Source organism: Aptenodytes forsteri, unplaced genomic scaffold, assembly GCF_000699145.1.
Source record: "Aptenodytes forsteri isolate BGI_AS27 unplaced genomic scaffold, ASM69914v1 Scaffold75, whole genome shotgun sequence".
NCBI classification, from domain to species: domain Eukaryota; kingdom Metazoa; phylum Chordata; class Aves; order Sphenisciformes; family Spheniscidae; genus Aptenodytes; species Aptenodytes forsteri.
The window spans coordinates 1,322,459-1,337,571 of record NW_008794171.1 but is presented as its reverse complement, the minus strand read 5'-3'; the positions used below and the strand labels follow the sequence as shown (position 1 = coordinate 1,337,571).

Here is a 15,113-nt window from a genome sequence, read left to right as displayed (position 1 = left end):
AGCCTGCAATACGATCACCGTGGTCCAAAGCAACTCTGGCCCATTTGTTGGTCCAATTTATTTTTGCTTGTCCACAAGCCTTCTGCAATAAAACAAGTCACTATAAAAGCAGTCTTCTGCTTACGCCTGTAAGATTGACCTTTTGTATGCAAAGATGATGCAGGTTTATCTTCAGCCTTTAGTATTCTTCAGAAGCTGGAATGCTTATTTTCCAATTGACAATTAAAAATAAATGAACTTACCCAAGTACCCCAAGAGTCAGAAAGCCTTAGTAGAAGGAAAATCTACACTCTACAAACAAATCTCTACTTTCACCTGGCTTGTTTAGCACATCAGCGTCCACAGTACTTCAACCCCCTTCAGTCAAAATGCAAAATTGCCTTTACCCACCAGAAGGAGAGATACTGAAGAGAAATTGCCAGGAGCAAGAAGGTCAGTTAGAACAGTGCCAGCATACCATAATGACCATTTTTAAAGGTAAATGGGCAAATTCACAATTGTTTTCTGTTTGGGTTAAAGCAAGGGAAAATGTCAATGATTCACGTGCTGGTGAGTGACATATCTTTAAGGAAAATTTCTATCTAATGTGTAAGAACAGACAGAAAGTTCAAGTCCTATGTTGAAACTTTCACTGTTACCCAGCTGTAGCAATGGTATACAGTACTCTGTTATAGTTTTACCTATTTTTTCTAGGCCTAAACAGCATGACTAACTGCTTTTGAGATGGATTTTACATTGTACGTCTTTATATTTCAATTTAATCAATCTGTTTATTCTGTTCATTTCTCAAATTTGGACTCTAGTATCATTACAAGAAAAACAAACAAACTCCCTTAAGCAATGCTGCATTTTATCTTAAAGAGTTGCCATTTTTGAACATACACAGATAATGTGTGTCTTGAAAAAAACCCAACCACGTGATTCAGTACGTCACTTAAATGAGTAACACGGTATCTCAGAGGTTTCTCTTCCCCATTAGCCCTTACACCTCCATTACCCTCCTTATTTCCCCAGGAGCACCTTAAACACCTCCTCTTTCCACCTCAATAATCCCCTTGCCTGATTCCCCTTACTTCTTCTGTGGGATTCAACAGAAGTCATTTTATACAGCAATGCCCTTTCCATGAGGAAAGCTAACGAAATTGCACATAATATAGGAGAAAATGTATCTTCTGTTGCAGTATTTTCAAGTGAACCGATGTTTTAGTAACTCATTTCAAGGAACAGCTTTTACTCCATTTTTAAAAGTTAATTAAGATTATAGTTTGCAATCATAAACTTCAGTGTTTTCAAAAAAATCTGTGTAGATTCAGAGCTTCTGAAGCTACTGAAGACCACTAAGAACTGCCTAAGTGCCTATACACAGGTTATATCAATTTAAATCTTCTTTAAGGAAGTTTGCTTCAAATGATGCAAATCTTTTAGGGAGTCAACCTGTTACATGGTCAGTTATCCAAGTTCTGCATGTGTCACATGGAAGCCGTATCTAAACTAGGTACTACACATGGTTTTGACTTGCTCTCAGCTTTAAAAATAAATGGTTTCAACAAAGCTATTGCAAATTTGCATTAAAACGAGGCTTAGAACAATTCAATATTAGCATAGCATATTATTTATTACTATACCTAACATAAAATATACACCGTTTTAAGAGCGGGGCTCTGAAAGGCAAAGATTCCCCCCTTCTAGATAATTGCCTTGACCAGAAAGCTATAGAATCTTACTCTCTTGTTGGTTTGCCTTTTTTTTTTTTGGGGGGTTTTTTTGTGGTGGGGGGGGGGGGGGGGGGGTGGGTGTTCATTCTGAACTTTAATTCTTAAATGAGAAGTATTCGGTGGGATTGTGGAAAGATGAAGATTGATTGCTGAGAAAAATATAAAATGAGATCCACAAATTGCAGCACAAGTGCTCTAAACACTAGGAGCCCCCGTGACCGGCAGCTGGCAGCACGTTGGTGTGGGCGCCTAACTCCTCCTGACACAAGGGAACGGACATAGAAATTATTAATGTCACTTCGAATCTCAGAATCACCTAACTTATAAACAGTGTACGTAAAGGAAGAACAACCTTATGGTTAACAGACTAAGACTGACATTCGGGTACTTTTAAACACGAGTGCTGATGTTAATCAGAATATAAAAAGCCCGTTGAAGGCTTTATTAAATGTCACTAGATTTCAGTTAAACCTTAAGGTTTTTTCCTTCTTCTCTACAAGAAAATATTTCTATGTATTATAATCCTGTTGTAGAAAACCAATATATTTTCTTGAGAGAAATTAATCTGAAGCTCTAAATTGTTACAATTTGTAGACAGCCCAAGGTGTCTGATCTTCCCAGAAATCTAAATACTAAATTCTGCCTTTTTTTGGCCACAGACTTTTAGCGAGTGACATAGTGTGAAGGATTAACATGAAAGATGAATTTCTGAATAATTTTAAAAGGACAGATTAATGTTTTGACAAGATTTTATTGTGAAACATTGGATTTAGAAAAGGTACAAAATGTCAACGGTCAGATGTGTGCCAGTACAGTATTTCAATAGTCTATACATGTGGACAGCTGAATAGCTTCACTGCAGAACGCGTATTTAGACATACTATCTAAAAGGGGGCTGCAATATTCACAGGCTTAAAATACATAAATAACTTGAGCCAAAATGGCCATTACTGGTCAATGCTAATCAACATCTGGAAACAGGCTAAAAAGCACAATACAGTACAACAATCTCCTCGCAGATCCACGTTTAAAGAACATCAGTTTATTATGTCAATAATCTACAGCTCCAGGACGCTATTTTCAGGACTGGGATTCAGTTGGCTAGTTTAAAACTTCAAAAAATTCATGTTAAAAATGAGATTATGGAAGAAAACCTGCAGGTATTTAATTAGAACTAAACACTGTGAAGCCCCTAAAAATTTTTCGGACTGGGATTTATAAAGTCAATTACTTCTAATACAGAACTTCAGTTTGTTCCTTTAAAATGTCCTTACTGCAGCTTGAACAGGTATCATTAAGTGATCTTAATTCAAATATTTCAATTTGCTATGCATGTCTGTGTTTTAAAACCAATTTCACCAAACATGGGTCGCCATTCAACTGGAAAAAAAACATTATCAAAATACTAACTCTGAATTAACGAAAGTCATAAATTTGTATATTAAAAAAAATAATAACATCCCCAAAGGATAGCAGCATTCTTTACCCTAGTTTAGCAAGTTTAAAGAAGAGCATTTATAGACATACGAAGTTGATTTTAGGGTATAAAAATACATGTATACCATATGAAACAAGATAGCTTGATTTTTTTCAAATTATTCAGTAGTCTGTCACTGCTGGAACTTGTTTGAACTACTGAAAAGGTGTTCATAGTTCAGTACATGGGTGGACAACCTAGGGACTTTTGACTTTAATTCTTTAATTAAAAGGTGTGTAGCTTATTCTACACAATTAAGGTTACTGAAATATAAGCAGTTACACTGTTACCAATCAGTACCCAGAGCTGAACCAAACCATTACTTACAGAAGTCTACTTCACTTTATGCCGATTTGTAACTCACCTTCCTGAACAGAGACCTTGGGGTATACTAAATTATATTTAATAGAAATTTCTGAATATGACTAATGTCCATTAGGAGCAGAGCTAAACTTAAACTGATGTAATTTAGAATCAAAATCTACCCAAAACATTAAAACAACCCACCCTTTGACACCACATCCACTCCCTTAATTAATTTCAAGACCATTAGTTTTGGCTACTCTTTTCTCATTGTGTACCTTTACTGGGGGATGAGAATCTTGCAATTCATTAAGGAGAATCACCGTAAGTTAAAACTAATTACATTAAATCAGAGAATGGGGAATAATTTTTTTTAAAACTTTGAGTGTATATCACTAATTAAGGATGTAACATTAGGAGTACAATGTCTGCTATGGAATTACAATTAGCGCTGTGCCAAATGGGAAAAAATATATAAACAAACAACTGTGGCGAAAAACATTTCATTTTTTGTTCAGGAAGCGTTTGGCATGAGCAGCACTAATAAAATTCTACACCTCACAGACACATGCTACAAAGGTTATCTAAAGCCAATACTCACTGTCCATCAATTAGCTAGCTCTTAATGCTGCTTCAAGCACTGCACTAGCCACTTTGATCTTTGTTTCAGATTCCTCTGTACACACATTTATATTTACATAAAACATTTATTAAACATGATTTTAAAACATAAAAACCTTATGTACAAAATACCAACATTCCTATAAATAAACAGTTGGAGAAAGGCACTTGCAAGAAAAATCTACAGTAAATCTTACAAAAACCACACTGCCTCTGTTACTGTACAATAGATAATCTTTCGGTAAATCCCTATCACAAGAATGTAAAACACTAATTACTTGTTATAACTAAGAATATAACAGTTACAGTTGTATTTACTCATACATATATGCCTTTTTTTAGTTTCACTTGAGAGCACCATGATTTCCATTCTAAATTTATATTTTGATACAAAGTAAAAGAACAGTTGCCAGAAACCAGTGTTCAGCATCACTGCAGATTCATAAACTTTTGGCTGACATCAGTGTAGTTTAAAAGACTCAGTTGCTGCTTTGTAAAAAGTACACCTAGTTTGTTATTGCATGTTGTCCTTTTAGAGAGAGCACTGCTATGTTCTCTATGCAATTGTTTAATACTATTGCTGGCAAAAAGTTTCCAATATCAAAAAAATAAAAACATTCTTCAAGCCAGTTGAAGTATTTCATCTGAACAGTAACTAAAAAAAGCTGCATATTAATTATAAAAACGTGTAGGAAACATGCCAACTAATCTGGTGTGCAAAAATATTTTTTTCACTACACAGGATTTTAAGGGCTTCACAGAATTACTCAAATTTACATTGAGTAGAAAACCCCTGGAATAACCAGCTCCTCAAGGAGATGTTAGTATACTCCCACTTTTATCAAACTTTTTACCCTTTGATAATGCTGCAACCTGTTTGAGCAGTTCTCTGTTTTTGGCCTGCAATACAGATAAAAAAAGTTTTATGAATTACTGAAACATCTCAGATAGTAGTGTCATGCACTCATTTTCCATTGCATTTATGAAACAAGTTCTCAAAATGTACACGCTGAGAATATTCACAGATAACAACGATCACTTTTCAAAGATTTGTACATGCTTTCTGACATGCATATTCCATCTTTAACAGAAAAGGTAACCACATTTCCTGTGTTGCAAAATTTAGTATCTGAGGCACTGAGTATCTGTTCAGTCTGTGATTTATAAGGCAACTAATTCAGGCTTTCTTCCTGATAAAGTATGCTTTAACAAGAGACATTTAACTGTCAGCTGTGTTAACGCGAATCCCTTAAATCAGATCAATAGCACGCTGACAACTGATTAGATATCAGAGAACAGACACAAAAAATAACATAACCTTTGAGAAAGCATGTGAGGTAGGCCTCTGTCACTTAAAGTTAGAAAGCAATTCTTACAGTAAGTTTAATTCATACAGAGATTGTCAGTTGACTGCAGAACTGCTGTACAATGCATCCGAAGTCAAACGTGGTAATGACCATTCAAGAACTTGGTACTGTTTCATTGCTTCAGTGAACAGCCCAAATACATAATTCCATCTGAAGTATTTCTCAAGTATTGATAAGCAATTACTCACCTGCAACTGTTCCACAGTCTCCTTGTGAGCTTTCTCCATACTGTTCATCTTTGTCCTCAAGTTAGACTCCTGGTACTGGAAGTCTGCCTTCAGTTCTGTCAACTGAAAACACAAATTCTATGAAGATTCCTTGGACTGCTACAGTATACATCTTCTAATCAATCTGTGAAATCTTTATGGAAGCCTCAGGAATCTGAGGAAACACTATTTATTTACTACTGTAGTATTGACAGCTCAGCACTTGAGAAGTGGCTTGAAAAGTAAGTATGTCTATTTTATATGAAGAATACAACTGTATAACCATATTGTTTGCTCAGGATTTGGTATAAAAAAGGTTAATCCTCAACAAAAAGAAAATCAAATACAAGACTAACGATTTATAATCTTAGCTGTTCTTTCAGCTGTGAGATTCTTATCACAATCTTCAGTCACGTCTCTTCAGTATATGGTATGGTAACGCATGAAAAATCTTCCATACAAAGACAACAGAAAAGATTCCTTTGTGTCCTTTTATGCTACAATTTGTCCTAAACAGAAGTATACATTCCAGAGTTTCACTGCTTCTCGATCCACAACAACAGTGAATTAAACTGTGTTATTAGAAATGTGTAATTAAAATGACTTAACTTATGATTTAATTCTGAGTGTATGGGTGTAGTATTGCTGCCACTGGGTCTCTCCTGAGACAGGCAGAGATCCAGATGACATACACTAAGGCAGGTGTTTCTAAATTGTGATATATGCTTCTATTGAAGCAGCTGAACGCTTCTTCTGGAAGCATGTGCAGCTGGGTGAACTACTAACAGTTTGTTGTATATGGACCCAGAATTTTTACAAGTTTAGTTCCTCAAAGCATCCCAGATTCACCTGGCTATTTTGAACCTCTCCGGTCAATCTGGATTTATCAGGAAATGAAGCCTCTTTGCTAGCAAAGCAGCTCGCTATAACAAACCAGAGGATACATTCCTAAAAGGACTACCAAGACTGCTATTACCAACCTTAGTATGTGTCAAAATCACATGTAGTAAAACAAGGTATTCAAAAGAAATGTCAATCAAATGGTCCTAAATAAAGTGCACCTTGATACAAGGATATATACCTCACTGTACACAGACTGCTACACAAGGTAGGTACTTGGGGCTGTTGTAAATTCCAGGGGATCCAGTACAAAACCACATACCACAAACTAAATATCAAAAAAAACTAGTGGTAGTATTGCACTACAGTAGACAACCTGATGAGCAAACACACTACTTGTGAACATTCAGCAAACTGCGGTCCCTTCCTAACGATCAAGTCTCCAGGCCCCACAGTAATGTCTTGGTGTCTCACTAACATTTTATCCAGAAAGCGAAACAAGGCTAGTACTGCAAACAATAAGCACTGGTAATGACGTGGCTGAGATCTTGACTCCTAACAAAAAATGATGAATGAGTATTGTCTGTAAAGCTGGTGTACTGAGTTGTTTTTGTTGCCATACGTTACACATTTCCAAGGTTTTTCTTTTGGAGCACTCCAAACTGCTCAAATGCCGTCCCTACACAAATCTTGGGACAAGATCTTAACAGGAATCTGCCACAGGTCTGGCTCAGGCTTTTATCCCAGTACATGTCTTTACATTTACTATCTCACAGTAAAAAAAAAAAAATCTGCAGTGCATTCATTTGTTGTGAATTTTTCAGCTATGCAAACATTGTACGATGTGTTCAGCTTTACTTTCTTCAGCTGCCAGGGCAGGGGGAGAGAAAGTGACATTCTGAAAGCGAGTAATTCATGCCTGAAGGAGTCTTTAAGTTCAAAGAACTCTGAGGTCAACTAAATAGTTTTAGCAGTGGGGATATTAAAATTATTAGATGCCCTCCCTATGGAAACAGCACAAAACAAATTACTGCAGCGGTTACGCAGAAGTAGGTGACGTTTCCTTACCTAACCCTTTTGTTAGCTTTGCCCAGTAGATCAAATATAAAAAGAGATAAGTGAATTTCCTACTGACTCATGATCTTCTACTGGCTTTATAAGAGAGAGATCAGGGCCGTAATGTCTGTCCTTTGAAGAAAATACCTAAAGAGAATCCATGACAGACTGTTCAGCTCTTTCACATTAACCGCTTAAAGGCTTGAAACAGCAAGTACTTCCAACACTAGGTATATTATAACAGTGATATAAATGGAAAAAAGTTCAATATCCTTTACACAACACATTTAAGTGTAGAAATGAAGATACTGAACTATGGTTTAAAAGTGGAAGCATTTTCCTTTCAGGATCAATGAGCCTTTCTTGTTTTGATCAATGTTTTGATAGGCCACCATGCATCTATAATAAAATTTTTACTTGAAAATACAGTAAATTTAATTATTTTTAATACCATTCCATAACCTACCCAATCCTGAACAGACATTCTAAAGCCACCGTTAGACAGTATCTTAAAAGCATCTAGTTAATCAGATGGCAGAGAAATAAGCTCTAATAAAGGCAGAACAAAGCATGTATTTGTAGTTATTTCTCTTTTCTTGTTAGTCATTAGGTTGTTCGAAGGATGAATCTCTCATACCAGTTTCACTGCAGCCTTTTGGGCCTGACTATTTTGCTTAACTTTTGTTGACTGCCAGGCATCTAATCCAAGGTTTTCTTCTAGTCTCTGACCACACGCAAAGACTTGACAACCTACACTATGCATATGCTACCAATCTTTTAAAATCAAAACATTTAATTTTCATACACTGTACATGCAAATTTGGACACCAGCTCATGAACTATGGCTATAGTTGCTTTAGTTTAAAACTAAACAAAAACTATGTTAAACCTCAGAATGGTTACTACCCTTAATCCTCCTCTTATCTTGTGTGCCCATCGGCCTATGTAGGTATCCGGGATCTTTGCCGTGACTCAGTTTAAAATATGTAAAACATACAAACCACCATCTGGCATTTTATCCATCACCTGTGGCACACAGCCTGAGTAACAGTGAACCAGATGGCTAGCTTCCAAATGGTTTAAGTGAGGTAAGGTGAATTCCTCTTTGACTTTGAGCCAAAATATATTACTGATACAAAAGTCCCAAACTTGTCCTTTAAATGGTAATATCTGATTAGTTGCTATATAAAAAAATTACATCTGATTTTTGTTTTATGTCACCATTTTGACATTGTTAGGAGTCTACAAAACAGAAAACAAAATTATAAACTTCTTATTAAGCAGGAGCAACTTTTACCTTTTTATCTTTTTCTAAAATAGTCTGATCTCTTTGCTGCAGAAGACGTTTAAGTGACATCACTTCTTCCTTCAGCTGACTTATGAGGACAAAGTTGTCAGTTCCCCCACTGTCTGCTGACTGATTTATAGAGCTACTAAAAATAAAAAACAATAGTTACTTGCAACATCAATAGAAAAAAACAGTAACTTTTTTTAAAGTTCAAATTGGATAATTAATAATTCCACAAACATCCTTAAGGACTAATGCAAAAAAAGTATGTACCTGACAGAAATGGATGCAACTGGCAAATTACCTTACTAATGGCACACATTACATACACCTGCAGAAATATAATTAAGTATTAGCTTTGAGGGGGACAAATACCTTTTGACTGAAGCAGCCACTTTTACTTTTATTCCAACTGTTTGGCCAGAGACAGAATAAAGATTCAGTCTCACACATTAAGGTCCAAAAGACTTCTCTAGATACTAGGTCAGCTTAAAGCAGCAGGTTCAACCCTGCTTCTAATCGACAAAACACCCATGTTAGGGAATACTGTTTCATTGATAACTATTGCCTCATACGTAAGTTTTATTTAATTTTGCCCCAAACTTAAAAGCAGGAACACAGTGCCAGTTTTCTGCTCATAAAGTCATTTAGTTGACTGACAGCACTCAGATGCCACCCAATAACATGTCTGGCTGGACAACAGTTTAACCTCCCTCATTCTTCAGACCGAAAAAAAAAAGAAAAGAAGCAACTGGCCACAAATCAGAGCTCTATTTGGTTGAAATGGCTCAGCTTTACAAAAATGTAACTTTACCTATCTCCATTTGATGGCTTGGATTCCAGTTTGGGTTTTTTCTTTGGAGTTTCATTCTGAATAGCTGCAGAGGATTTATGGCTGAAATCAAACAAAATGTAAACCTAAAGCCTCATACTATATAACTCTCTAATATCACCATTTGGTGCATGTAAAATAACTAACTCATGCTCCTAGCTGGAATGCTAGCGACTAGCCAGAAATGCAAGAAAAAAGTCCTTTAAAAGAAAACTGCAAGATAAATGAAAAGGAAATTAATAAATAATATCATATTTACCTCTGTTTCCATAGTCCCTGATCTTGTTCTGGACTCAGACTGCTGATTCTGAAATACGTGAAATGTATTTGGTAACTGACCAAACATGCCATTATTTCTAAGTTTATGTGAATGGTATCTGTACTTGAGAAAAAAATACCCCCCTCTTTTTTTTTTTAATAAAAATATGACCAATTATGAATTTTCAGTTGGACAGTCGTATTATCTGTCATATTGATGATCACTCTTTACTATGTCAGGATGCTATAAAAATATTTCTTAGCTAAATGTTTACACTATTGTAAGACACTAGGGGTAGACTCCCAGACTGACAGCTAAACCTTTTTTCTGGTATCTCCCAATTTTTGTGAACTTTATATTGCTAATCTTGTACTCAGCAAGCTGGTCTAAAAGAGCATTCCTGGGATTCCCATACTGCAATATGAACATTGCCTAAAGTGGTGCTTATGTGATGGCGTAAGAGCAAAGCTAAGTTTTGGATCCCTGAAAATAACCGCTTTTCAGGTCTAAAGATTTGTTTTCAGTAATTTCAAAAGCAATTTTAATAAACACCATTGATACAGGAATAGTAAAACGTAGAAGATTGCACTAAGTGAAATAGTTCCATGAATCTGTATTTCTACCTCACTGTCTCTATTGTGTCATCTTAACAATAACTGAAATGGACAGGGAAGAAGAGACACATTTATTGGACCAGAAGCAATGGACGCATGGCAGCCTATAGAAAAAATGTGCCAAACTGGGAACATTGTGATCTGTAGAGATACGCATACTTTTATAACTCTTGAGTACATTAGAAACTCTATTCTGTAGTAAAGAGCTAACTTTTTTTATTTAATCCTTACTGTATCTCTGCCACATGGATTAAATTAGATTTAGTTTGTTGTAACTTGATTTTCAGCAGAGATTTGAGAGAACAGGAACAGTACAATGACTCCCTGCATGACAAGAACAATTTTCTTCAAATTCCTAAAAAAAACCCTAAAAAAAAAAAACCCCCATTTTTTTTTTTTTTTTTTTTTTAAGTGAAAGTATGTCTGGAGTATTCTCCTCATTCCCAATATCATTCCAGCTTAGTTTGCTTCTATCTAAGTCACACTTAGGCAAGTTTCAGTCAAAATGGAAAATTATAAGCACTGGGAAAGCGAAGCTTAGGAAGAAAGTGTTTGTGTCTGGGGTCAGGGTCATTATCATTGCAGCACTATCCAACAAAAAAATAAAAATAATGTAAGTAGTTCTAAAGTTATGCTGCCATAAGCCTACCGATGAAAATAAGAATTGTGACTACTATTATACTAGCATAAGAAACAAATCAGCCCTGGGATTTGTTACTAGATAAACGAGTATGTACACTAAAGTTGGTATGCTGCTGATCCCATGGCCAGAGATGGCATGCTGAGAAAAGTTGCAGAAGACAGGACAGAACTGCAAGTATGTGCACACAAACAAGTCCGCATGAAGTAAGTTAGGGTGAGGATTCTGAGCGAAGTAGCTGTTCTGTGCTCGCTGCCAATACACACCTTTTAACCCATGATAAATGCATGTAAAATAGCAGTTATCACACAGCAGTTACTGCTTAGAAAACCAATCAAGTTTATCCCCAAGTAACTTGCTCCGTAGCCATTCTATGGGTTTCTTTTCTAGACTTGCTACCAATTTTAACATCAACTAGTCTGATGATCACCAAGAATTTCTGCTTTTTGCTGACCTCCCTGTAAGAATACAAGGATTTTGACAGACCATGGAAGAACAACATTCTGCTACTGCTTTTGATGCCGTATTTTAAACAGCGTTTCTCATCTCCTTTGATTTGATCTCAGTACTAACAGAACACAGAAGAGGAAGAGGTACCAACAGCTACTTTAATTTTTGACATACTTACTTATGATGACTGCTGCTGTGACGATGATGATGGTGGTGATGGTGGTGGTGTTTTGAATGATGCTGGTCTTTCTCAGTAAGAGATGAAGATGAGGAGTTAGAATGTGAAGATCCTAGGCTCTTCCTCTGTTCTTTTGTCTTCTGTAGCACTCTCTTGTAGGACAGCGTGCAGAGCCAACACAACAACTTTCCATCAACCTTTTGGGAAATAATTCATAGCAGGGTTTTTTTCCAAGTCTACTTGCACTAGAAAGATGTACTTCAATATTTGCAAGAAAAATTTGTTTCACTTCATCTGTTACCTTTGGGAAAAATCCAGACATCTCTTTGGCATGAAACAGCACTACCGTATCTCCAACGTATACACACTGTCTTTTAGTAAAGTGAATCTTACTCCATTTCTTTTTGTCATTTAAAGTTATGCCAGAAAGCAGTCTTAGCAAATGTTGGACTCGCTCTGTATCACAGAAGTGACAATAACTTTTTAAAAGGACTAATCATTTTTAGTTTAGACACCATGTACCCTCTCTCAACCCATCGTATTCCAGGCAGAATCAAGATGTCCAGCCAACGTGTTACTTGTACCAAGTAAATTCTTCTGTAAAAACAGCATTATTCTTGGGTTCAGGCAAGAGGCTTTTGAGGTCATTTCCTCAGCACCTTCTGGAATGAGAAAGTGGCACTCACCAAAGCTATGTAAGAAAACAGAACACAAAGGGCTGCTCAGAGCAGTCTACCTCTCTGGTGCTGCACTTTAAGGCAAGGCAGGCAAATCAGAAGAGGTAAAGTGACAGATTCAAGTTACGGACATACATAAGATCCAATGGATGGGAAAATAAAAATAAAAAAAAAATAAAAATCAAAGCACCGGGAACTGTTCAGCTGCTTAACCTCTGTTCCCCAGCTACGACTGTTGGCTTACGCTTAAGCTTATTTTTAAAAACAGTGATTTAATTTTAAGTTAGCTCAGTAGCTAACATAACAATTGCAAGTTGCAAAATTTAATTCAAATATTGTAAAGCACAGCAACTTTAATCTAATATTAGTGAACTTAAGATACATTCCCATTAATCTTTCTCTTATGAGGGAGGAACGTTGTCTGTTGTCAACCTAAGCCATCACAGCTGTGGAACAAAGCCTACCTTCCTTCTTCCCTCCTCTTTTCGATCAAAAGCACACTGCTGTTTGCACTGTTCACATGTCTGAGGTGGGCCGTACTTCTTCTCCGAGTTGGTGCAACGCTGACATTTTGTGCCAATAAATGCTGCAATAATGTTACAATACTGACAAGGCTTGGGCTGAAAAACAGGTAAGTTGAACTGAACTTAATACATTTACAGATTCTGAAATGAACACAGGTATTTCAAATCACACAATGATGCTTCTAAACTACTATGGTTTCATATAACCTATCTTAAAGAACCTTTTTCCTACCACCTCTATCTTCAGTACTAAACTCTTCCCCTAAAATGATGCTCCTTCAATGGTCAAAACCAGTCTGGACTTTCCATGAAAATCCGGGTACTTATGTACCATGAAAGAAACGCATGCAACGTGACACAAATGTAGAGGTGTCTGAAACACACCTCTACCCCTACCTCTTTTTAATTTTTTTTAAATATGATGACATTTTCTCTGTTTTACTACATTACTAAAGAAATTACTTAAAAAACTTTGGAAGAGTAATCAAGTCCTATTTTAGACTGGAAGTTTCTGAAAACATTCCTCTCCCCTGCACTACTCAGGGATTTGATAACCATACAGCTCCAAGACTAGTACCCTGATCCCTGCAATTCTGCAGGAAACTAAAAAAAAAAAAAAAACCCAAAAAACCCACCCACCAAACAACTTCAGATACCATCACGTCAGGTTATCAACTTATCAGTCAGGTTATCACACATTCAACTAGAATAAAATGCTGCTGGAAAATAAAACTGCTGTCAGTTTTCATAGGTTAGAAATGGCTGATTATCTTTGATGCAGTACTTTTTTTGATGAACTACCGATAAAAAACAATGTTGGATCTGTCTTGCACTTCATTTTGCTACATTTTAAGCTTTTGAAAGAATGTTCTTTGTTCAGTTTACATTTACATTCACAAAATGCCTGACTACATACCAACAGCTGTTATGTTTCTCAAATAAGCTGAATTTCATCTAATATGGTTTATGTCAAGTATATAGAAGTTATGTGCATTTGTTTCACGACAAGATTATCTTGACACCTTCTATAAACTAGTATCTGCAGGGTGCTCAGATACAGTGTGTGTATTCATATAGTAAAAAAATTATTTTTTCTAACAGAACTGAAGCTGAAATTCAAGATGAGAAAATGCAAAGTAACATGCGTACTGCTAATACTCATAACATCTTTTCTACTTAATAGCTCAACACGATTAACATGCATTTAAAAATTTTAAGACTTACACAATATAAAGTATGTGGTATTATTAGATTTTCACATTCACCGCTCATTAAAAACACAGACAGCTAACGGTCTTTCTGCCGTCAAGTGTGCGTTTATGAGAATACGCAAAGAATTACTTTACATGCATAAAGGGAAATAACATTGGTTTTACTATGAATAGCTATACTGCAGTTATTCATAACCGTTAAGCTACTTATAATGGCAATCGATTTCAATTTGAAGAAAGAAACTGTAAGCCACGAAGGAAATCAAGAGCTGCCAGTAATTTTCGTCACCTTTCTGAACGGTAACCTTTTTTTTTTCCCCAAAAAAAGAAAATAAGAAGTTTAGTTACAAGAGAACTTTCTTTAATTTAAAACGCGAACGAACGTAACTTCAATATTTAGAACTAAGAGCCTACTCACCGTTCCAAACTGCTTCACGTTTTGGGCACACTTCTTGCATATCGTATTAGTTTTGCTAAAGATAAAATTGCATAATGTTGAATTCAGCCACAACCACACACCTTGAAATTCCTTCCCATGCAACTACTGGAGAACACACGCAAACGCGGGCTGCGGTAAGCGGTTAACGGTAAGGGAACAACTCTAGCGTGGAACCGCGCCACCGGGGCACGCTCGCGGTGCTCGAGCGGGCAGGCAGGCTATTTTACCGCGGTTCTGCCCCCTTCAGTATCTCCCTCGGTGTGAATTTCTGCCGTTACAAAGGCTCGTGCCCGCGGAGCAGCTGTTCCTTCCGCGGGTCCGCCGGCCGCCCGCGGCAGGGCTCCGGCAGGTCACGAAACCCTCCCGTACCTCTCCTGCTGAAACTCCGACCGGCAGTAAGTGCATTTCACGATGGG

General features: G+C 36.6%; 1 protein-coding gene across 1 annotated transcript in view; it reads right to left on the bottom strand.

Annotated features, from left to right (window-relative positions):
• Positions 1-2,738: 2,738 nt before the first annotated feature.
• The window catches only part of FAM76B (family with sequence similarity 76 member B), a 14,410-nt gene continuing 2,035 nt past the window's right edge, over positions 2,739-15,113 (bottom strand). Inside the window, exons 3-11 of the mRNA XM_009282328.2 lie at positions 15,067-15,113; positions 14,677-14,731; positions 12,988-13,143; positions 11,847-12,043; positions 9,965-10,012; positions 9,688-9,768; positions 8,883-9,018; positions 5,672-5,773; positions 2,739-5,016 (exon numbers count right to left, since the gene is read on the bottom strand). Of these exons, the coding sequence (XP_009280603.1) occupies positions 4,927-5,016; positions 5,672-5,773; positions 8,883-9,018; positions 9,688-9,768; positions 9,965-10,012; positions 11,847-12,043; positions 12,988-13,143; positions 14,677-14,731; positions 15,067-15,113 (912 nt within the window). The 3' untranslated portion in view covers positions 2,739-4,926. The remainder of the gene's footprint in view (positions 5,017-5,671; positions 5,774-8,882; positions 9,019-9,687; positions 9,769-9,964; positions 10,013-11,846; positions 12,044-12,987; positions 13,144-14,676; positions 14,732-15,066) is intronic.